Here is a 25,012-nt window from a genome sequence, read left to right as displayed (position 1 = left end):
TTGTCTAATGCTGCGTGTACACACTGAAATAGCTCTGTAGATCAGCTGCGTCGTCTGTCGAGCTGACAGCGCGCGCCGAGCCGCCGCCGTTTTTTGCGGACGCCATTTTTATTGAATCTGCGCACTGTGGCGCCGGAAGGAACCCGCAAAAAATGAATGAAAATTGTCAAGTAGCATTTTCTTAAAAATTACTGTTTATTGCCTTATTTCAATTATTTTTTTTAAGTATATAAAGTAAGAAAGGTATTATCAGGTACAAATAATAGTTAATTAATCTCTATGAGTATTTTCTAAAATTCGAGTCCATGATGATTGCTTTATCGTGAAAAAATTCTTCAGGCTATAATACTTCAATTATCGGTATCTGCGTGACTTATTACCAACGAGCCCATCGGTGCCACCGTAAGTTGGAGATTCGCTCCTCAGTGGCGTCGATTCGACAAACTGAAAACGTAAATATTTATATTGTACTTTCTTATCACGAGTAGAGATGAGCTACAATTTTTTTCATATTTATGCAAAGCAGTGCATAGCAAATGTAACATTTATGACAGGAAACAAGGATAAAAATGGTTTTACAATGAAATTAACAACAAAAAAGCAGAATTATAATTAATTAATCAAATGTGTTTTTATCGAGATTTATTAAAATAATTCAATGTAAATTTTATACATCACTCTTGTAGACTCTCTTTATTGTGCTGATTTTTAGTACCTCATGAACCGGTAATATTTTACGTATCATCATACGTATGATCATTGATTTTTGTATAGACTTTTTTACGATTCTCTGCGTATAAATTAAATGAAAAAATACAATCTCGAGTTTGATACCTATCAATTTTTTTTATTCTAATGTGATTCTTTATGTTTATTATAATATACTTCAAAGCTAAAGTTCCACTTCAAAAACATTTGGTGTGTCAAAGTATAAATTTACAGCAAACAATAGTAATGCCAGTGATAAAATAGCTGTCGCTGATCTAATGATAATATGAATAACAGTGCACTTTGAAATCAATTGTTTTATAAACATATATTTTGATTTCGAATAATATAATCCGTTTATCGCTTAAAATAATGAACCTACATAAATGAACTATTTTTGTAAGCGACAAATGACAGGCCAGAAGCGTGAATAGAACTTAAAAATAAAAGCCTGTGACGATATGTATTTTCGCATTGCTTCTTAAAAATTATATACAATTGAACGAACAAGCTACAGCATAATACTCCTTACAGATGGAAATAATCTCTATTACAATACAAAATACTAAACATTAATATTCGTGGTAATTTTATATACAATTTCGTATATTGCTTCTAGATTCTTAATTATTATGCGCACTTTAAAAAAATCGAATTGAAAAAATGCGCATTGCGCAAATAAAATGTGCTTCTAAATTAAAAGGCTACTGGCAAAAAATGTAGCGATTAATAAAAAGTTCGATGCACAGTAAGTAAAAATACATATGTTCCTAAATTGGAAACTGACCAATGTATGATTCATGCACGAAATAACTCAATTTCGACGCATACACATTCTAGCTCATCTTTACATTATACAAATGTTTCTGTTCCATATAAAATGAATTAATATCATTAGTATTAAAATATTTATGAATATTACGAGTCGAGATTCGCGAGTGGAGATTCGTTTCTGGTCTATAAAACGAATATAGTTTCGTTTAACATTATCGACTTCGTGACTCGCATTAAACGTTCGCGGGCTCCACCACTCACCAATGTGTATAAATATTCGCGAGCAAAAAAGGCGAGTAACAAAGACGCGAACTCGTGTTCGTGCTGATTGTTTAGTCCGTTTATGCAAAATACTTCGTTCTATCAATATTCGGTTGCCGCCGTAATTTTCTATTACGAAATGCAGTTTACGAACAACCGAAGTTACTTTAGGCAATTGTTTGTAATTTATCGTTCGTTTCTCCTAAAATCAGATCAAATCCAGATCAAAGCTCTTTTTAAAACCGATTTATACACATGTTACATATTGCAAGGCACACCACCTTGTAACAAGCGATTTCAAATGTGTAACGTTCTTACAATATTTTCTCATCGTGTAGTACGATCGTCGATAGAAAATCAAATTCAACGAATCCTTTCGCTCGTTTGGAGCTGGTAAGAACGCGAGCAACAGTAAGCTCCGAAATATTACCCATCGCAGATCGGTAATATTGAATTGTCCTCGTGTACACAACCATTTTTCGGTATCCGCTCTGCACAATACACTTTTGTACTCACATGTATAATAGCAAGAAACATCTGTGTATAGTAATTACAAAATAAAAATATCGTTCGCGCTAAATAATATGCCTACTGCAGCACTATTCTTTCTACATATGTCATTCGGTGTGTCGTACAATATCGTCGCGGTACACAATATTAACTTTACAAAAATAACGACGTCTATATTATTTTGCCCCCTCTCCCCGAGTACACAAGTTAAAAGCATTTAATCAGAGGCTCGCGTACACATTTGTTTGTTGCAATCGATGCACGCGCGATATACTCACACAATGCAACGCGCGTGTTTTCGATACGCACTCGTGCCTTTTAATGTATTCATCGTCGCAAGCGGCTCGTTACTAATTTCGGATTGTAAAAATCTCGTGGGGCGAAATTAATAATCGGCGCACGCGATGGCACACATTATAATCAGCAATTCGCGATAGTAGAGACAATAATACTGATAAATCACACTTACATCATAATGTATATATAATAGCTAAAATAATAATATAGTAATGCGTCAACGAACAAAAATGTATGTTGCGTGTGTACGTAAAATAATAGCACAATCTCACTGATCACATGCACACTCGCACCCGACAAGGCGCGGAAAATAACGAAAAGAAAAAAAAGAGACACTCGCTGAAACACATGCTCACAAAATAGCGTACAGAGAGAGAGGAAAAGAACAACCTTTCGTAGCACCGCGATCAACGCAGCACCGATCGGTGGCAACAAAATAGTATGCGTGTGTGCTCAAGCAGCGTACTCATAAAAAACATACTCACGAGGCAGGCAACATGTAATAAAAAAAGGGATATACGAGAGGGGGAGGCAGCGGATGCGCATCGACAAAGCCCAAATAATATCGAGGCATTCGACGTTAAAAAATATAATATATTCAGGTTGAAGATCCCACTGGGCAGATCGACGACGAGGTAATTGTGGTAGAAGTAGCGTCAGCGGCAGCAGCAGTGGTATGCATTAAGCCGAGCGCGAGTTCTGTTGGTCATCAGACTCGATTGTTGATGCCGTTAGTCACCTGATGGGTATCGACATTGTCGCCGGAGTTGTTGTTGGGCATGATGGGCGACTGGGAGGAGGGCGGCGCCGAGCCGGACAGCACCGACGGGTTCACCTGCATCGCCGACGTGGCTTCGTTGTAGTCGCGCAATTTGTCCATGTCGCTGCTTCTCTGAATCATCAGCTGCGAGCGATTGTAAGCCGACTGCAGGCGTCGCTCCTTGAACAGATCGCCGATGCAGAATACCTGGAAGGAGGCCAATTTTCGTTATTTGCGATGCGCCAACTGTACGTATAGGAAAATAAGTAGCGTCGGCGAGACAGACAGACAGTGCTAGAGAGAATATATTACAAGAGAGAAGAAGTGAGAAGTGAGATACCGACCATAATGAGGGCGATGACAGTGCCGATGCCGAGGCCGGCGAGAACATCGCTCCAGTGGTGCTTGTAGTTGGACACCCTCGTCATGGCCGTGTACCAAGCCATCATTATGCAGATGTACTGTAGGAAGTGCCTGAACAGCTTGCTACCAGGCCACGTCAGTCGCAGTTGCAGATACAGCTGTATTGGCAATATAAACAATATTTCTTTTTTTTTCTTTTTTTTTTTGACAAATCGCACGATATATTACATATTTTCTGCATTATCTCACTTTATGATATATCGCTCCGCTACGCGCTCGACAGAATTTTTTTTTCTCTCTCTCTTCAAATATTATGGTCACTTCGAGCAAGGAATAATGTAGTGTCGTTTCTCGACGCAGTAAAATATTTCGCGAAAACGTGATTTTAAGCTCCCTGACGCGCGCGCGCGCGTGCGTATAATGTAAAGCATAATATACTTCAGTCGCGCGCGCGGAGCGAGACAAAAAAAGGAGCTGTCAAACGCTTACAAGTTAGCGCGAAAAGTCGAGAAATTATTCAAAAGCTCGCGAGCGCGCGCAGATTTATATATTGTACACATAAAAATCAAAAGTCGGAAGTTAAACGGCCTTACGCAACTTTTACCATATAGCGGATAACGTAATGCGACAAAATGATCGAGTCGCGCTTTTATACATTTATAATGCACAACATTTTGAGCTGTTATATGTACACGTAACGACTTACCGCCAAGAAGATCATGGTATAGGCCGCGAAGGACGAATGGCCCGACGGGAAGGACAGTCTGCAACATACAAAACAAGTGACGCACGTGTTATGCGGCGCAAGTAAGGCAAAACGCAACAAAACAGCAACAAAAAAATGGAGCTGCGACGTAAAAAAAAAAGAAAAAAAGAAAAAAGAAGAAGCAGCAGCGACGACGACGGCATTGGGCAGATTTTTGCCTGCGTATAAGTAGCGCATAGGACCTCGGTGACGGCGCAAAAAAGGGACACGCATTTACGTACGATTTATGTCGTTGTATATTCGTATACACACACGCGCATCGTCGTGAGAAAGTAGGCTGTAATGGCCCGAGACGAGAGTTCCTTTGCAGGCGCACTCTCAAAAATTTCTTGCATTATAAACTTGCCGATACTGTCCGGGTCTCTCGTGAGCAGCCCAGCAGCAGCAGGTTTTGCGACATTTGGCTTCTTTACCCTTGCAGAAAGTATCACGAACGCTTATGTACGTACTTGATCGATATAATTGCTTCTGCGTTTACGTACGTACTCCTTTTTTTTTTTAACGATTATCGAGCGATAAGCGATATTGGCGCGGAATACGTGCTGAAAGTATAAGCGCAGATATTCCACGTGCTGCGCGCCGCGACGAGTATCGCTGAGTCGGACTCGAGAAGCTACAAACGGAATACAAATCGCTTCTTTCCTCTCTCGCTCTTGGGCCTGCGTATACGAAAGCTCCCGAGTCTTTCGACTCGACGCGCCACGACCGCAAACCAAATCTTTCGAATTAATAATATAATCCAATCGGCGCGAGCTCAAGTGGGCCTTCTGCAGCACACCGAACAGCAGCGCCCGCGTCAAGTGAAGAAATAAAAATAAAAAACAACAACCGCACGAGTAATCGACCAAAATAATAATACGCGCACATTTGACACGCGGTTGGCTTGGGAAGAGACTCTACTGCTCTTCGAATGTACATCCTCTATAGCACAAGCTTTAGCGTCTTCCGTTTTCTCTCTCGCTCGTTTCTGTGACGTCGAGAGTCAAATCGACGCACTCCCCCGTTCGCTTATGGGCTTTGTAAAATCGTTTCTTATTATGTCCCTTGGCCTCTCTCTCTTTCTGTAGAATGTATACATTTATCAAAATTTTACACTCTCGGTCTTGGACGTGAAAGAAGTCACTGTGGATTCTCTATGATAAAGAAAAAAGAAGCGAACGCGCTTGAATCGCGGACTTTGTATATCTTTATTAGCGTGTTCCGGTGAATCTCGATTCGATTTTTCAGGAGAAATAATTTTGAACGCACAAACGCGCCTCTATATCGTGTACACGTGGTCGGCGGGGCCACACTTTTTGAAGAATTATTATTATTCGGTAGCGGTTTGTGCGAAGAGGCCACTCGATATAGCCTGTTTGATATAGATCGAGTCTATTGCATAATGCAACCAACACGCTCGATTATTGTAGGTATGCATGTCGCAGCTGAGGCGCTACAAATTGGCAATCAATCATCTTACAGATTTGCAAGATATGTATATGTTACGTTTATAGATCAGGGCTCGATTTCGCGATAAAATCACAATCGCCTAAGCGAAGTTTTGCAGCGTTCGAGTAGATAGCTTATAATACGCGTTATCTTTTTTTCATTATATAAAAGCGTGTGCCCGACGCTTGATGGAATAATTGTAAATCGAATCATCATCGCTAAAATCGTCTCTATTTAATCTCTCTGCTTGTTTTTCTCGAATAAGACAAAAAATAATGCATACGTAAGTATACTATAATGTCTCGCACACGTTTGAATCTTTCCTCATTGGGTCGCGATGCCGATTTATAGAGACGCTTTAATAACGTTGAAAAACAGTTTTGCGCTATATGGCTATGCGCCGTAATAATATGTGCTCGAGCGAGCGGCACCGATAAGATCCATTACTCCTTGGAGGCGCGCGCGCGTGTCTTCTTTTATACATTATACGCCGAGTAATGCGCGCGGGCGCGAGAAGCGTGACTAAAAACGATCGTTATCGGCTATGTGTGCGGTGTACGATGCGTGGGCCGCGTCATCGGGGATCGTCGTCGTCGTCGTCGCATAAACGATAAACGTAGATGAATTTTCGTCATCTATCATACTTATAGTATAGGTATATAGGAGAGTGGCGGCGGCTTACCTGAGCTCCTTCAAGACTTTGGGCGAGACGCCGTCGGCCTCGCACACGTAGTCCGTGATGTACCTGTGCTGGTTCTCGGGCCAGCTGCAGTTGATTTTGGGATTGCATATAGTGAGAAAATGCGGCCTCAGCCGGCCGATCGTGTACTTGGCTATGTCGGTCGTCATCACCGTCACGGCTGCTCCAAAGCCAAACACCCCGATCTGTGGCGACACACATATATACATATAGACAACAAGAGCATCAAGCGAATATTCAGTCCGGATGTTGGGGCACGTTATACACAGCAGCAGCAGCAGCCTCCGTAAAAAGGCAGCAGCATCAGCAGCACAGACTCTCTTGTAGTACGTACGACGAATAATTGAACGTATTCTTTCTCCCCTTAACTCTGCGTTCATTATCACATGTGTGTCATCGGATATACGCGTATACGTAGTGGTGTACGGCAGACGCGGCTCGACGACTTTTTTTGCTGCCGCTGCGCTGCTTCTTCCTACGTGAAAAAAAAAGAGTTCGATTCGACGTCGAGAGCTCGAGTATGCACTGGACGGAATCGGATCGATCGAGCGTGTGCGCACCGAGTGTGTAACGCAAAGTGCGCCCAGCAAGGATCGTGCGTATATGCATAATTTTTACACGATGTACGCGCTTACACGCTTGGCCGCGCGCACAAGCTGTATGCATTTTTGCATGATGCACTGCTGCTGCTGCTGCCCATTCGAGTTTTGCTGCGACAACGATATATTCGCATCGACACGTATATCATATCCCCGAGTCTGGAAACCGAGAGGCGAACCCAGAGAAAAAAAATCGTCTCGGTAAAACGTATAATTATAACAACCCTTGACTTTCTCTCCTCGAGACGCGATCGTTGACGTCGAGTCTCGGTCGTTTAACAATTAGCTCTTTTTCAAGGAGATATGCGCGTCGATCAGTCATAACTCGACTTCGAGAGATCGGCCGGACAAAAAAGCCCGTGATCGCGTCGTAAAAGTATAAACGTTTTATACACACGACAGTTTTTTACTCACTTTTTCGTAGGCCATGGTCATCCAGTAGGGTATGCTTTTTCCCAAGACGACGAGTGGCTTCTTCTCCGGCAGGCCCTTGGCGTGATGATACTCGAACGCCAGCATCTGCAACGATCGTCACAGCACCACCACGTGTGCATGCGCGCCAGCTTTAAAAATCTTTTCTTTCTCTCTCACACACAAACATGCGCGTTTTTTGTCGTTTATTGTTGTTATTAAGATAATTACATAGCCGCGAGAGCGCCGCGCTCTGCACGTCAATCAAAAAACGAGCTCGAGACGTTTATTTTCTTACGGCACACACAAACACACACGCGCACACGCGAGCGCGTTCGTGTATACAGTCGCGCGTTACAAGCTGCAGCAGTCAAAGTTCGAAGGACGCGCCGTGTGCAGTTCAACAAACTTCTGCGAGTTATAGTCCGACGATTCGTTTGCATTTGTTTTCGGTAATTTAAAACCGAGCTATTATAAAAAGAGAGAAAATTGCATGTCATTTGTGTTTATTACGCGCGCGCGCGCGTTCGCCGTCGCCAGATTGCTTATTCAATTTGAAAATATTCAAGAATTTTATGCACCCGAGTGAGGAAATCGCTATCTCGCTGCGTGAACCGTCACGAAAGTGTGAATTTCTTCGCGGTCTTTCCGATTAATCATTCGATTACCAAATTCGTAAATAACATTGGCCAATTGACAAACGATAAAACAGCCGATAAATAATCGAAATTCGAGACCAGATTAAACGTACTACCAAAAATTACGCTCGAAATATGGCTTATAATAATCTTCCAAAAAGTACGAAACGTCGTCTTTCCAAAAGCGACGCGATAATCCACTTGAAATGATTTAGCTGTTGTACGCGAGATGCGGTTTTATAGTCGTGTATATAATCTAAGACTGGTTCAAAGGTTTTAACGACCACTCAAAAACGTTGAACCTGCTCTCGCTTTAGATGGCACGTTACGATGTAAACCGAGCCGAACGTAATTACCGAAAATCACTCGGCACTCGGGTCTCGAGAGCCATATCTAATACGCGTAATAATAAGTCAGATTTAATACGTAATACGAATACGTGATACTTACGGTACAGATGGGCAGAAATAGGCCGATGACGTAGAGCATGGGACTGGTGACGGTGGAGTCGACCATCGGATGGGCCAACGATTCGTCATTGCAGAAGAAGCCACGCTTGTAGGGAGTGCCGAATAGATAAAACGTCAGCACTATCATGCCCACTGCAAAAGATAACAAACACATTTTCCATTATTACTTTTCTGCTAATCTCTCTCTCTCGATTCCAGGAGAAGAACACAAGAAGAGGAAGAGGAAGAGAGGATAAAATCAAGTCGAAGGAATATTAGCTTTATGCGTCGTCGCTAGCGGCATGCAGGAAAAACGTAATTTCGCACGCGCGCTCGCACGAATTTAAAGCGTTCCAAGACATAACAAGTGCTCTCGCGCGCATATATACAGCTGCATTGCACTGACCGAAGAGAGAAATATTGGGGCATTTAAACGAGGCTCCCTTCTATTTCTGCTGCCTTTGAGCGAGCATAGTTTAGCTGGTCACTGCTGCTGCTTAGCTGCCGTTCGACGTGTTTTCTTCTGCGCGTATATAACACGGAAGGTCAACGTTCGACGACATTGTGTGTGTATACGAGTATCAAGGAGGCCGAAAAATTCGGTTTTTTCCCGAAATCTCCGAGCTATTTTTAATCGTGAGCGAAATTTTCGTTTGTTATTTTAATAACGATCGGGCGAGTAATTTGATTGTATACGCATAGCAAGGAAGCCGCGTCTGACGCGCTGATCGCGCGCGAGCTTAAAAACTGGGCGGGGGGGAACAAAAATGTAGGTGAAACCGCGAGAAAAAGTACAAAGAGACGCTGAAAAATCGCTAAACCAACAGGTGTGTCTCCGAGTGTACTCATGCATTAGCTCCGTCTGTCGTTACGCGTGACAGCTCGAGGCGATGCGCGTGTGTGTGTGCGTGTGTGTGCAAATGTGTCGCGTTCATTTCTCCCAAGCAGTCGATAAGGTAATGAGTAAGGAGCCTCGGCAAACGCGACAATGTACTCTTGTAACGGCTCTCTCTCTCTTTCTTATCTTCCAGGTATATAAATGTGTCCCACTGCGGTACGCACCAGAGAGGCAAAACTTTAAATCATGCTACAAGTATACGAACGTATCGAGATAAGGAAGCCTAAGGTCAACGGCAGCAGCAGCAGCAGCGCAGCGTGTTAAACGTTCATATATATAGGCTCGATGTCACACGCTACCTTAGCGGGTAATAGGAGCAACTCACGCGTCGAGCTTTTCACTACTACTGTACCGAACGGTCGCGACGGACATCTGTCCTATTTTGCTATTGTGCAGGGCAGCAGATCGACATTCGCGACTCCGCACCGTCGAGTCTCGCGAGCAAAATAAGAGCAAGACGAGCCGCGCATCTTTATCGCCGAGACCTTGCGCGCGTATGGCTTTTTTCATCTGTCATTTCTCCCTCGCGATATCATCTCTTTCTCTCTCGCCTGTTTATATTATTATGTATTATATAGCTGCTGTAATCGCGATCGACACATTCCTAATGGAATTTAATGCTTTGCCGCCGCGGCAAATTGAAAGGAAGCACAAACTCTGCGGCCTTATTAAGTAGCTTTTCTAATATTAGAATCTTCCATAATGTTGTCAGTATTAATATCTTGCCGGCTATATAAGCTCGCGAAATCGCAGCTTCCAACTGCCTAAAGCAAAGCCTTTTATCCAGTTGTGATCGATAATCCAAGTGGTTGGCGATTGCTTCGATGATATATGCTTGTCCCTCGAGATCTTCGAGCTGATGCGGCTTTCCATCTCGTAGTCGTTAAAAGTACACAAAAAGTCATCATGACCGGGCTCTCTAGCTTTCGTCGAGCCAGCTCGTAAATACGTGAATTTCAAAAATTTTTAAAACTCTATTAAATTCCATCTTCTAATAGCGGCCATAATCGACGATGCAACACGAAAATCACGTTAATCAGCCGCCGACATCAAAATCAACGAATTCCTCGTGGTAGCGCGGATGCGAGCGTATAAACAGTACTCGATCGGTCCCCGAGGCGTTAAATCCGTGACGCCGATCGCCGACCATAAACCGAATAATAAAATTCGATCGATGCCACCTCAAATCTTTAAATCTCTCTCTAAAAGCGTGAATACATTGTGAAATAAATAAAAACGTTTCATTCATGCTTAAGTGGACATTGTACAGGCGGTTGCCTTCTCGAAAGAGAGAGAGAGAGAGAAAGAGACGTAGAGAATGAATTCCGCTCCAAGCTAAAAGACGTGATTTTTTTTTCTTCTCTCTCTTTTCTTGTAAACGTGCACGAGGCATAAAAAGTACTCTAGGCCCACCGAAAAAAAAAAAAAAAAAAAATTATAAAAAAGAAGCCCCGAAATGGTGCTCGACGAATGTGACTAACGAGGAAAAAGAATCCGCGCGCACGTGCTTTTATGCATGTTTAAATCAAACACCCCTGGGGCACATATTATAAGCTTTTTAACATTGTCCCTTAGAAAACGAAAAAGAAGTACAATACAGAGGCGCGCGAGCTCAGGGTGTGGACGAACGAAGCGCTCGATACAACATCGTCTCGGCAGCTCTCGTCCGTTGTTGAACGGGCGCGTCGCGTATATATATAAAACGCGCTCGTATACCAGACTTATTGCTTTTTTTCTTTCATTTCGCCTTTGTCCAAGATCATTGCGCATAATGGACTTTTACATCGAAAGTTTAGGAAGGGAATTCAAACGAATTTTCGCTCGAATATCATTTCTCGTCCGCGAAAGACGACGACGACGACGGAAGCTCGCAAGATTGGCGCTGTAGATATACGTGAAAATCTTTTAAACTATATAGCAAAAGTATTCGCAATCCGCTGAATCACGAGCTGTAGCCTCGCTACCGGTCGTATAAAAAGGAAATAAAAATTGATTATTTCATCTATTCTTTCTTTGTACGTATGCAGCTGCTGCTGCTGTTCTCTCTCGCGCTTACACGTTAATATTTATAGTCGAGACGGCCGGTCTCTCTCTTTCTCTTGCATTTGTATACAGACAATATGATACTCTTTTCTCTGAGCCGATAGCACTTTGATGTATTTGCATCGCGTCTTGTCTTTGGCGCGCAGATTCGCGCGAAAACATGTTTTTTGCCTCCTCACGCTGCTGCTCGTCGACTCGCAACTCTTTCTTCGTCGAATATACGTATACACAATTAAAATTTATACGAGAGCGCGAGATAAGACGAAAATAACGTTTTTCAAAGTACGCACTCGAGAGAGTGTTGCACAAGTGCAGTTGTACGTGCAGCAGCCTACCCAAAATTGCTCATTTTGCAAGCCGCAGCAGGCCCCCGCGTGCACTCTGTACATGTAATTACATGTATATGCCACTTTAATGCAATATATAATAACGACGAAACGACCTCTGTGCACCAGACTCTTCTTTTTCGATTCGCTCCAACTACGTCGAGAAAGAGAGCGAGAGAGAGAGAGAGAGAGAAAGAAAAAGAAACGAGCTCGGGGAGTTTTTACGATCGAAGAAAAGGGTTTCGGAAAAGTACACAGACGAGCACAAATAAAGTACACAAGAATTATCATGAAAAATCCATTGCTTCTCTGCAGCGGAGCTTAAGAAATTATTATATACAACTTGGCAAGATGTTTATCTCCATCCTTATGGGTTCTTCCATCTCTCTTACTTGTTATGTTAAGGTGTATTATAGCATGACTGCGCGCGTCCCACAACGAGCGACTCGAACTTATCATTCATTATTATACATTTTTGTTTGCTCGGTACACGGACACACATTTAATGGCTTTATTCAAATTCCTCTTCTCGCTCAATGAATTCTCCCGATATCGAGGATAACGCAGCGCAGCAGCAGCAGCGTCACATTTAACGAATGCAGATCGGGGCCGAGTTTAAGCCGGCTAAGCGCTCAATGCGCCGCTCAACAGCTGCAGCGGCTCGGGATTATGGTACGTGTATGTAGTGTATTATACGCGCGTATATATAAGCGGTAGGTCGGCTTTTGTCAACCGCTCGGTCGATGTGCGACACTTTTTTTTTGTCGTCATCGTCATCATCATCTGCACGTGTACACAAAAGAAGAGAAAACGTCGTGGACTAGTGGTCGCGATCCATAATCGTAGTTGGCGTACGTAAATTCCATCTCTGCGATAGCTAATACAGAGGCTTGGACACGCGCGCGACTATATTTCTGTGCGTTACGTCTTATCTCTCTCTCTCTCTCTCTCTCTCTCTCTCTCTCTCTCTCTCTGGCTAAAAGTAAGAAAAGAAAAAATGAGCTAAGCGAAGAGCGGCACACAAAGACCAATTAAGTCCGGCCTTTTTCTGCTGCCTATGCCGATGTTGTCAGTTCATCTATATATATAATAATAATAATGATGCGGTATAGGTATAATATACACCCGGAGACGAAGACAATAGGTCGCCGCTGCTTTCTATTGCACGCATTGGCAATGGTAATGTGGCTTCGCTTCGTTCATAGCGAAAAGCTCCGATTCGCCTTTCGTCGTCGTTCGACTTCAATATCCGATCGGCAAGCGACGTACATATAAGAAGAAGACGACGAAGGTAAGTGTGTTTGCCCGAAGATAGAGCTGAATCATGCCTTACACGCGAAACTCGAACGAGAGAGAGAAAGAACGTGCTGCAGAGAGGGTAGGAAAAGGGCACCCTTACACGACGTATACCGTCTATATACATCGGCTCTATAATGCCAAGGGAGAAACTGACAAATCAGTTGGAGCGAAGGGGAGAGGTAGCCGCTCGATTCTTGCCCCGGCACATACTGTACCTACGGCACGAATATAGTTACTCGCGGAACCGGCGTAAACATTTTGCGCGGATCAATTTCCCAGCTTTACGTCGGATATCCATTGGGAATCCCTACTTTTAAGATGTATACATGTACGAAATAAACGAACTACGTCTATATTTTGAAAATATGCAATTCGCCAATATAAGTATTATATTATAAAGCTGCTCGATGGCCGTACACACGCACACGGCAGACATGCACGCACGAGACACAATGCAAAGAGAGAGAGAGAGAAAAATGGGCAGTCGGCTGGAGGCAACAACAACAACCACCAAAGTCGTCGAGTCGTTCAACGCCCTCGTGTTATATATAAATGTGCAGAGCGCAGAGCAGCCGTGTGTGTGTGCGTGCGTATAATACACCTCGATGCTATATACCTACTACTACTACTACTACCTATAGTCGGCGGTCTCGAATGTAGCGACTTTGTAGCGGCCAAACTGCAGCACACAGCAGAGAGCAAAGAGAAGGCGAGGGAGTGCATAATATGCATTCGCCTTTCGATCGATCATAGTCCGTGTGCACGCAGATATAGGATACACGCGTATATTATATTAGGTGTTTCGCGCGTGTGTCTGCCTCTTTCTCGCGTTACCGAGTTTCAAGATATACGCAGATAAGACGCACTACTATACGGGCAAAGCGCAAAACAAGCAGACTCGAGTAAAGAAAGAGACGAGGTAAACAGACAGTAAATTATAAAAGTATACCGCAGAACGCGGCATCGTCGTGATGCAATGTCGTTCGAAATTTTCGCGCTTTCGAAGCAGCGCACCGATGAGTTGACATCATTTGTCGAGTGCATCATCACTGCCGCCTCTGCCTGCTCGTCGCAGATTTGCACGCATGTGCTGTGCTACTACTGCTTATATACTACAGCAGCTACTGCTCTCCGACTCTCAGTGCTCGTGCTATAATAGCGCTCGACACCGCGCCTTGACATACAAGAATAGTATGTATATAACGCGGTATGCGTTTACGGAGTCGCGCGAGAGAGCAATAATATTGTTTTGAAGGCAACGCGAAATTAAAAAAATAAAAATAAGAGCAGGTGAGACGTTCGTACGCGAGAGAGCGAATGTATACAAACACACGAGCAGCGGCAGCAGGAGGAGGTTCAGGAGGAGGAGGAGTGATTTTATAAACTTGCGTTAGATGTATGTACTCACCGCAGAGCAAACATAAAAAGTCGATGACGATTTTGCGCACGATGAACCTACTGCCGCGGTCCATTGTGCAGCTGGGGATCGCAGCCGTCGAGACTGGAGAGCTTGGCGAAAAATCAACAAAACTATATCGAATCGAATCTCAGCCGTCGATCCTCGGCGGTCCGAGCACACTCGTCCCTCGCGGCCAACGTTAAATTACAGATAGGTAAAAACGTAAAGGGACGCGGACGAGGAAAAAATAATGTCAAGAATAACGAGGAGCAGCTGCAGCAGCAACAACAAAAACAACTAAACGACCAAATATCGACGACAAGTGACGTTCGGGCGCGCGCGCACACACATCGACGACAAACGACCACGACGAGTCGACGCAACGGCTGCTAAACACCGACTGACTTGACAACGCACAGCAGCAGCGTATAATGCAGCAGCAGCACACGGACGGACTATACGGAGCGCGCAGCACCGCAGACGATATTGTACGCCGCCGCTGAGCTCTGCTGCTCTCGTGCCGTGTCGTAAGTAGCAGCAGCAGCTTGAAGCGTGCGGCAGCGGTGGTGGCGGCCACGGATTCTACATTGTATAAGCTAAAAATCATCGCGACGTGCGATTGCGCCTCCCCCTCCCACCCAATATTTACTCGCGTATATCCACGACTAGATAGATGACTTTACGCCGTTACGTTTTCACGTATGTTGCGTCGTATAGTCGTATATGTAACATAATTCGAGCTTCCGCTGTCAATATTATCTCTTATCGTCTATTGCGCCAACACCTTTTTTTTAGCATCGTTTTGTTTGGAAAATCTGCGCCGCTGCGTGCTTTAAATTTTTTTTTCTGACTTGCAATGCTGTGTGCCCTTGGAATTGGCCAAATGATTTGTTTTTTTGAGCCCGATTCGAAATTAGTATCGTTTCATCCACCGTAGTTCCCATAATAATTAGCTACGGATTTAAAGCATACTCGCGCGACGCTATTTTCGAATGTCCAATTAGGAGAATCGCTCGAAAGCCATAAGTCTAGGTAATAATCTGTGCAGGTAGACGACTTTCCTAAAGCCCGTTTGATTTTCGGTTAACGATTTTGACAGCCTGTGATTATTGAATTATATCATTTTAGAAGTAACGTAGAAAACGTCATCTCGTTCGCGTAATCGATCCCGTGTATAATTAGCCGATCAACGTCGTGCCGATTGTTTATTTTTCAAGAGATCCATATATATAATTCTCACATACACAGGCGCGTGTCGAACACACAATATCTATGTACACACGTTCAGAGCTACAAAGACGAGGGGGAAAAAATCCCATCTAGTTTCCTGCCTTATAGAGGCCTATTTACGACGCGAGCTGCGATTTGCGAAGCGCGCGTAGTTTTCCCGCCACCTCCATACTTATATATACATTACAATTGCATTCTCTAACGAACGCCGACGCCGAGCTACGAGTCACAGCTCGGAATATATATTAGGCTAATTTACACATCTTAAAAATAAATTGTCCTTTATTGTACTTCATTCCTTGCGAGAATATTCGGCACCGAAGGTAACAAATGTACCGATAGCTGTGTTATTTATCTTTCTTCTCGCCCATGCGTTGAAGCTGGGAGAGAGAGAGACACCTCTATGGTACGCATCCGAGTATTTCGGTACTATTATTTTTACAATTCGTCACAAATATATCGCTGTCCAAATGACAGCCTTGAAGCGACACGATCTGTTACTTCTTTCCTCGAATTCACACCTCCGTAATCCGTTATACGATCAGAAACCACCACGGCCTGCTGCCATATAACACACAAATTTTTTCATCCGGAATTTCTCCGCGGCCGATTGATTGTCATTTTAATTAGAAACGATTTTTATAATCATCTCTCTTACATACGGTGCCCAGTCGTGAATAACAAACCACAAGTTTTCACCGGCCCAACCTGTCGCAAGCGATTAGCTTTATTCGATACACATCGCGCTCGCACCTGAGAAATCGATACCAACACGCGACAGTTATTTTATTTTTTGTTTTTGCTCGGCGCGTTGACTTAGATAACGTCACGACTCATTAGCTCTATGACCGAGAATTTCTTTTTTTTTTTTTCGTGAGTTATACGCGCTGCTTTCGTGCGAAATGAAAACAAAAAAAAATGAGACACTCGCGTAGCGCGAGTGTCAAACGTAGTTGTACATTGACGCTCGCAAGCACATGTGCATGATTCATCGCTCGCTCGCAGTTATCCTGATCTCTTACTTATTTTCGATAAATTCAAGCGGCAGTGCACGTACACGTGTACTTGTGACACATAGTATCGCTTTGAGCCTCGTAATGCGCAAATTTATAAAACCAATAAATTCGCGAATTTAACGGTACTCCGTTGATCGACGACTCGACGCGCGTGATCACTCTTATCGTGCTACGTACCACTGATACGTTTTTATTCCTCGCTGAAGGAACAATGAAATAAAATTAACGCCGATTTTCCTCAAACTCAGTGCTTGCACTTTATTGTTACAATTTAATTACATTTTACTGCAAATATCTTTAAAACTCTTTAGCGTGCAAAAGGCCTAATCCATGTTTTATTATTATTGCTTTCCGATTGAAAACTTGCACTTGTTGATTATGATGTCATTAACGAATTAGTTACGAGCGTTCTTATTGGTTCATTTTCTCAAACTATGCTTACAAACATCACGGCACTTATGACTAGTTTTCTTTGCATACTCTATTGTTTGTCAATTTGTTACACTTATGAAAGCTTTCATGATTTATTTACTTTTTTTATTTCGTATACTCGTATAAGAACTTTACAAACGTACCAATTGCATGGATGATTAGAAAATAGATAAGAAAAAAAGAATGTTAAATTTTTTTGTTAAGTACATGCTGGAAAAGCTTTGCCTCGAGAGACGTCAATTAAAAAAGATAGGACACAGAGGGAAACGTACAAAAGCGTTTCTCTTCCTCTCTCTCTTTCTCTCTCCACTACCATTGATTGCACTAGCACACAAAACTTTGTCGCGTTGCGGCTATAGTGAAGCATTTAAGCATCTTAATAGCACGCGAGCGGACGATTATATAGGCCTCTTATACAACGACATAATCGGCATTTATATCGTTACGCGCGAATTCGCGCTCATCAATTTTCATTTCTTATACATGTAAAAGTTACAGTGGCACTCGCCGCCCTGTTTCATCAATTCATTTATCATTATAATATATATTCATTACTTTGAACACATGCTTGCATTCTTATGCACATGATTGATTAGTAAGTTATACATTATTGTAATTTACATACTAAATAATAAATATACATATCAACATCGCAACTCGTACTTCAAATACGATAGTTATCATTACATACTTTCTATATATCATTACAATTTTCACTGATGCATTGTTTTTGTGTGTGCAACGTAAGGAAAAAAAAGAATTACATATTTATATCACATCTACCGTTGGTGGTAGTTTCTTATTATGAAAAATTGTAAATTGTTTACTGGTAAAATCGCGTAAATTTACATTTCAACTTGGTTTTCGGAAATTTTTACAAGTAGAGAGCAGAAATGAAAATTTAGTGAATCCACATAAAAATAAAGTCGTAGTGATAAGATAGGTTAATAAGAAGGGTAGGATATAAAATCTTAAAGCGCAAAGTCTTTGTAGCTTCGATTATGATTCAGTGAATAAGGTGAAAAACATAGCCCTGAATCAATTCATATTCTGAGGGTCATCTACGGTGTTCACCAGTGGAGTACGCCGTTACAGTATTGTCGACGCAACCCGCTGCTAATAACACCCGATACGGATGGAAATTTAAGCAGTTAATAGGTCCAACGCGCGAACTCATGAAACCCTCGTGCGACTTGATAGAATTGAGATACTGACCCGACAGGTTGTAAATCCTAGTTACTTGATTTGTCGAGCTGAAAATAATTTGTCATTGTGAGTACATAGGCTTGAAATATTTTAAATAAACCAGAAAATGTATTTATAACACGTACCAGGCGAATACACTCGCTGCATCATGCATGGCAAAGGATGTGATGCCTTCCATAGTTTGAATATGAGACACAGATGAGTTCTTTCGTAAATCGAAGTACCTTACGTCTCCGGCGGTCGAGGCAGTGATCAGTCTCGTGGGTACCGATTGAAAAGCTTTGCGATGTAGCGATGCACCAAGAATCCACGAGCTATGCTCGCAGTAAGTCATAACGCGGGCCTCCAACGGAGCTAAACGGCGATCAAAAATACGTACTGTACCATCGCCACAACCAGCTATCAGCATATTCCCTGAAAATAACCAGTCATTGTATATTCAACCCTTTCGTAAATGAAAAAGGTCTCGAGAAAATATAATAACGAAATTGAATGTATACGCGATTGCGTAGTTATAAACTTACCGATATCATCAGTATCTAGAGACGTAACACAAAAATCGGTGCCTGTTGGTAAATCTTGAAGCTTCAATTCAGTCTCAGCATTCCATAAACGAATGCTCTTCACATCACCACCAGCTACCAAAGTCAACGAACGTTGCTCCCAGGCTGTCACTAATCCCGACGACCCTTAAAATCGGAAATAATAGATTATTATCAAACGTCATAAACAAAGAAAATTTTCAAAATTGGTAAAAATCATACCCATATGAATTTTGCCAATAGGTTGTAAGTCTGAGAGCGCCTGCCAAGCCGTCAGTAATGTTGGCTCACGTCCAAGCATATTGTAATAATTTTTCCAAACGCGGATTGAACCATCGTCTGACCCAACCATCAATAAAGCTACGTCGTGAGAATTCAGAAACTGAAGACTGCTGATACGTGAAGGACGCATAGTTCCACGACTCGCGTGATACGTAAGCTTAGTACCAGACTGCCAATCCCAAATACTGTGTGACAAACAAATCAAATATTTTGATAGTTATTTATAATGTTTTAAGCATCAGCGCATTAACTGCAGTTAAATCAATTATGCAATCAAGCACATTGATCATTTGTGTTACTAGTACGTAGTAAGTAGGCATCAACCTAGAATTTCTCTCGCAGTCCTAAATACATAAAATAAGTCGAGCGCAATTACGTGCGACGCATACCTGCTCCGTATAATAACAATTCGTACACATAAGTAACTAAAGTCGCTTCATTAAAAACTCACCCGAAGTAATCTTTACAGGCCACGGCCAGATGCGAATCGAATGGGTGGAATAACAAAAGTTCCGGTGACTGTGGGCAGCGGGCGACGAACACTTGCGAGTCGATTCGTCCATTAACTGCTCGTATTTGTTCATCCTTCACCTCGTGTCGTTGCCGCTTGTTTCTCAAGTACCTAACAATGGCAAGAAACAATTTTAACATTACCAACATGAGCCGAGAATAGTATGTATTGCAATAATAATACATACCGCCACTCGCGTTCATGATGAGCGCGACTTTCGATGTCTTTGCTAGTATCTACCTCAGACGAAAAGCTTACTGGCTGGGCAAATTGGGAACAACTCCATTCAACGAATTTCGAAGTTACTAGTGGATTTCTCGCACTGAGCGGGACTTCGATTCCTTCCGCTATTGCCTGAATGTTCAATTCATTAAAATATATTCAAATACATTTTTGTTTGAATATAGAAATTTAATGGATTACGTACGGCGTTTGGTCCAGGTTTTCGCTTTTGGTGTTTATTGCTTCGTAGTAAATCCTCTTTGTTACTGAGAAAATTGTTTGTCTTATTAGATGGTGAGGGAGGCAAAGATAGAGACGACGACATTTTGGAATCGTTCAACTCTTTCGGTTTCTTAGTGGTTTCCTTGACTTGTTGACGCACGTGACCGACAACTTTTTGTACTAAATTAGCTACACCTGGAGAAGGATCATATTCCATTGCGCAAAGCCCGTGCCATAACTTCATGTAAACACTTCCATAAGCTAAACTAGGAAGATAACCCATTCCGTGGCCTAAAATAATATTGTAAAGTAATTCAATATTGAATGAAATTTTAATAATAAGTATTAAATGAATAATTATACGATAGAATTAGACAAAAGCACACATATTCAATGTTTTATGAATGATGATTACCCAGAGTTTCACTTGGTTTCCGCACGAATTCCCAATTACCTCCTGACAATGCGAATGCGTGCAATGAATTAGTGAAATACAGACTGTTAGTTACAATGAATATACATAAAATTGTATTAGTAAAGGAGATAAAATGAAGACAAAAATGATACCTAGAGTACTGATGGAGGATACAGAAGATACCCGCTTGATTTTATCCGAATTGAAACCATCGGTTGAGTCGCTTCCAGAATTACCGTGGGCATTCGGCGAAAGCATTTTTAAACGGTCTTTTGAGCTAATGCGTCGCATGCCACTGAAGGGCGATAAAGTTTCAACCACCAATTCTCGTCGTCCCTTCTCTTCGGCTACCGCTAAATTGACAAATAAATTTTCAAAGTGAAGTACCAACCATTGAAGAGCGACTACCAATTCCTAAAAGATTTCAATAAAATTAATTCAATTTATACTGCCAATCTGCTTGCATTATTCGATTTTTCATACCATTCTGACTATAGGGCTCATGTCATTCGTCACTGTGCTAATAAGCATCATTCCAATAGCTTGATCAATATTATTGGCATGTTCACTCCTCTTCGTTACACTACTGACGAAAGTGCCGAGAGCATATACGCTCGCAGCTCGAACTTCGGGAACTGGATCTTGTAGCATTTTGTGCAGTTTTTCATGAGCTGTATCGCGAACGCCGCACCATCGGGCTGTATCGAAATTCTGCCAAAGTCGCGCGAGGCACAGAGCCAGCCATTGTCTCAAAAGGGGATTAGGATCATTTATTTGTTCAAGGCAGATTGATACGAGACTGCCTTGAAGAGCAGCTTCTTGACCTGCAGGATAATTGTTGACAATGCAAGCAAGAACGAAAGCTGCCAGAGTTCGATGTTCACTTTGCAACGTGGTATCTTGAAGTACTGAGAGGAAATATTTATGTCCACCATCGCGCACCAAATCCCCTTGACAAGTCTAAAATATTAATAGTTTTATTCATTAGTTTTAAATAATTGGTATTTTTTAGGATAAAAAAATTTTAATTTACATTGTCGACTGCTAATATTTTAGCCCATATAAATACTAGCAATGGTCTAAGCTCTCGGGCATTACTTTGCAAAAGCTTGAGAACGTAAGGAAATATACCAACGCTCAAGGCTAAGTTAACAGCCCAAGGTCCTAGATCCAAAAATTTGCCCAACAATTCAAGAGCTCTTAACCTATGCACTTGACTTAGCAGTACTTGAAGGACAATCGGTAATTGCTCTGGTGGATTACGACTTTTCGAACCCAATGTCAACCAGACTTGAAACGCTGTTAATTGTTCCTCAAAAAAGGGTGAGTGAACAAATCTGTCTTCTGATTCCAGAATGTTAGGCAACTGTGCGAGGCATAGATCCAATGCCAAATCCCATGCTTGCCACATTGAGTGCTAAAGAGTCATAAATATAATAAATATCAGATAATTGTGAATATGCTTATATGTGGAATACTTACTTGAAAAGTTGGTGGTAATGCTGGACAGGACACTGGTGTGCAATCATAAGAACGCAATATTCTTTCAGCTAATAAATAATTTCTAAAAAGACTAGCAACGAGCAAATCTTGTCTGAAAAGTCTTTGAAATAGATCTAAAAATATAAATAAAATAATTTATATAATATGAAAAAAGTTGTATAATAAATTACAAATAATATTTGTACAACCTCTTGGTAATGTATTCCAGGCGATTGTATCTGTTATTGCAGTAAAAATCCAATTCAATTCACCTAACATTGTTCTTCGGTCAGACAGTTGACCAGGTATTCTAAAAAGAAAACACATCAATTTTAATAATTATATATTAAAAAAAAATAATTTTATCAGTGCCAATTTGCTAGAAAAATACATACTTATCTATTAATTCTAATGAAACTTTTGGCACTAATTTGGACGTGTTTTGCATTACAAACCTAGAATCATTAGACATTTGAAACAGTTATCATATTGAAGAATATTCAAACAAACATTTGCAACTACATACCATCGCAATGCTATTTTAATAGGTGTTGTAAGGCAAGCGGTGAATATATCTGCAGGAAGATCTGGATTCATTGGTAAAATTTGATTAGCGGCACAAGCTGCTAGCTGAATACAATTTTTGTAAGAAGGCGTAACAATAGGAATAGCACCTGCTGATCTGTTCTGCTGCATTGTTTGTTTTTCCATCTTGCAAAAGAAATTTAAAAATTACAATAAATATTCTCCATGTAAGATTCAATATAGTACACTTACTTCAAATTCTTTTTCATGTTGATCAGCGAATTGTTTGAAAGAATCAACAATAATGCCAGCATTGGAACAATCATACACGTATATACTGGGAGCTCCCATCCAAGTTTGTAAATCATAAACTGATAGCGGAATGTACTGAGTATATGTCTGCAGAGAAATGAAAATAAATGAGTTGTGAAAACATTTCAAAAAAAATTATTCTGAACTGAATAATATTAAACTAATGAATACAAAAAATGGTCAACACACTCTATTGAACACCCAAATTTCTCCATTACTAGTAGGTTTGGGTACACCGTGTCCATTATAATGAAAAAGCACCCGCTCTTCTTTGGCATTTCTTCTAAGAGAAGTACACAACTTTTTAACTTCCTCAACTGTAGGATCGAGACTTTGCTTATATCTAGCCCTTGGTTGCCAACGTTCATATTGTTTCTGAAGATTTGTACCAATAGTTTCAAGCGCTTTTTGGGGACTCATGGACAAAGGGTCTATGAATCATTGTCATAAATTAAAATATTATTATATAATAGAGAAAATCTTAATCAATGAATACTTACCAATCCAACATTCTAAACGAGCACATGGCTGTGTTTTTACAATATCAGGTGGGTCTACCCCAACATTAAGGCATAAAACTAATGCTACACTTACTGTCTTCATCTGTAAACAAGAAAATTTTGATTGTAGTAAAATTAACGAGATAATGCAAGAATCTCAATACTAACTCTTTCTTTCATCCTCCAGGAATGAGAGAAATTGTTGACAGTCTCAATAGTGATAGTATGTCTGGTTTTGTTAAATGCCAAGGACATATTCCAATCCTGTGTCTCATTTTCGTCACGTTGTACTACAACAATCTGCCTGGAATTTTGGTTCGATCTTGTTGATAACTGACGTGATTGTTGCGACTGCTGCTGCTGCTGCTGCTGTTGTTGTTGTTGTTTCTTCGGCTGTTGCTCTTGGGATTGTTGCTCCTGAGCAGACGGCACATCATCCTGCTCGTCTTCTTCTTTTTCCTCGTGCAACGACATGATAATCGCGCTTTATGTGCTAATCAATAATTGGAAAATCACCAGCAAGTACGAATGTGCTTATTCGTATAAATATCAGCTACACATGTAAACATACACATGTAACACACACTTTTACACGAGACGATTGCTTAAAACATAATCACGCGCTATGAGAGCGATGTTGCTAATTGTAAGCGCTGAACTTGCTTCATGATTGTACTCAACTGGTTCTCGAGGATTGCACAAAATTACACCTTCCCGAGCACGGCTCCAGACCAGCCGCACGCACGCCGCAAAGCACCGAGCCCAACGACAAAAAGAAAGTCTACAAATCTTCTGTGTCGATGATGTTTATTGGCGAGGGAGCGTGTAAATGCTTTGGAATATTTGCACGCGCTAGCGCGCAACGATAACCACGAGCGCCGACGAGAACGAACGATGATTGACAAAATTATGTGCTCTTGAATGATATTGCATGAGCATACTCATATACAATACATATCACACGCACTGGCACAGTAGGTATATCACGCACACACCGCTGAGTGCCGCGTGCAGCAAGAACTCAGCACTTGCGGACGATAGCCGAGACGAGTGAGAGTCCGATGATTATTTGCAGCTAATGCGCCGCCTGACAAGATCCGTCTATCAATCCAGATCGTTGAGCTTTCAAAACTAATTGGCATTTAATTCATAAAATCTTTTGAATTTTTTATAGCAAATCCTTTGCAAACACTCGCTTCAACAATCACACTTTAATAAAAATTTGTAAGAATTTAACAAATTCGTCGTTCCTATCTGAGTCACTATAATTTCTCTCAGTAGAATGGTTTATTTTGATCAAATTTTTTTCGACTTCCATAAATCGTATTGTACGGAATCCAAAAAAATTTCAAATGTGTGTAATGAGACAAAGCTACCATCATTACTTGTATTACACAAGCGTTATAAGGATATTCCAACGAGGTTATCGAAATGTTCGCATTTCCCGGAATTTTTCGCGATCCATATTCACCGCGTTCAATGTAGT

The 25,012-nt window shown here is 41.5% G+C and overlaps 2 protein-coding genes across 3 annotated transcripts; both read right to left on the bottom strand.

The window, feature by feature from the left end:
• Positions 1–176: 176 nt before the first annotated feature.
• On the bottom strand, positions 177–15,103 carry LOC106657701 (putative phosphatidate phosphatase). 2 transcript variants are annotated; one of them, XM_014379339.2, is made up of 8 exons: positions 14,639–15,103; positions 8,666–8,817; positions 7,581–7,685; positions 6,550–6,752; positions 4,380–4,437; positions 3,655–3,831; positions 3,290–3,517; positions 177–444 (listed from the first exon to the last, which is right to left on the bottom strand). In XM_014379339.2, the coding sequence occupies exons 1-8, from the start codon at positions 14,700–14,702 to the stop codon at positions 355–357; spliced, it is 1,077 nt and encodes a 358-aa protein (XP_014234825.1). In that variant the 5' UTR covers positions 14,703–15,103; the 3' UTR covers positions 177–354. The 2 variants fall into 2 exon arrangements, 1 of the variants encoding a protein (XP_014234825.1); XR_001339520.2 differs by having other exon boundaries at positions 355–444; positions 3,036–3,517; positions 14,639–15,101.
• A 3,261-nt stretch (positions 15,104–18,364) lies between these two features.
• On the bottom strand, positions 18,365–24,994 carry LOC106657689 (regulatory-associated protein of mTOR). The gene is made up of 19 exons (XM_014379319.2): positions 23,695–24,994; positions 23,527–23,629; positions 23,216–23,457; positions 22,967–23,113; positions 22,716–22,900; positions 22,585–22,644; positions 22,399–22,499; positions 22,190–22,323; positions 21,741–22,124; positions 21,191–21,667; positions 20,860–21,121; positions 20,708–20,749; positions 20,276–20,583; positions 20,036–20,202; positions 19,789–19,959; positions 19,278–19,522; positions 19,038–19,202; positions 18,639–18,927; positions 18,365–18,560 (listed from the first exon to the last, which is right to left on the bottom strand). Exons 1-19 carry the CDS (start codon positions 23,998–24,000, stop codon positions 18,365–18,367), a joined length of 3,984 nt encoding a protein of 1,327 aa, XP_014234805.1. The 5' UTR covers positions 24,001–24,994.
• Between the last annotated feature and the right edge of the window lie 18 nt (positions 24,995–25,012).

This window comes from Trichogramma pretiosum, unplaced genomic scaffold (genome assembly GCF_000599845.2).
Source record: "Trichogramma pretiosum strain Unisexual culture from Peru unplaced genomic scaffold, Tpre_2.0 scaffold71, whole genome shotgun sequence".
Taxonomy (NCBI): domain Eukaryota; kingdom Metazoa; phylum Arthropoda; class Insecta; order Hymenoptera; family Trichogrammatidae; genus Trichogramma; species Trichogramma pretiosum.
This window is presented reverse-complemented; position numbering and strand designations above follow the sequence as displayed.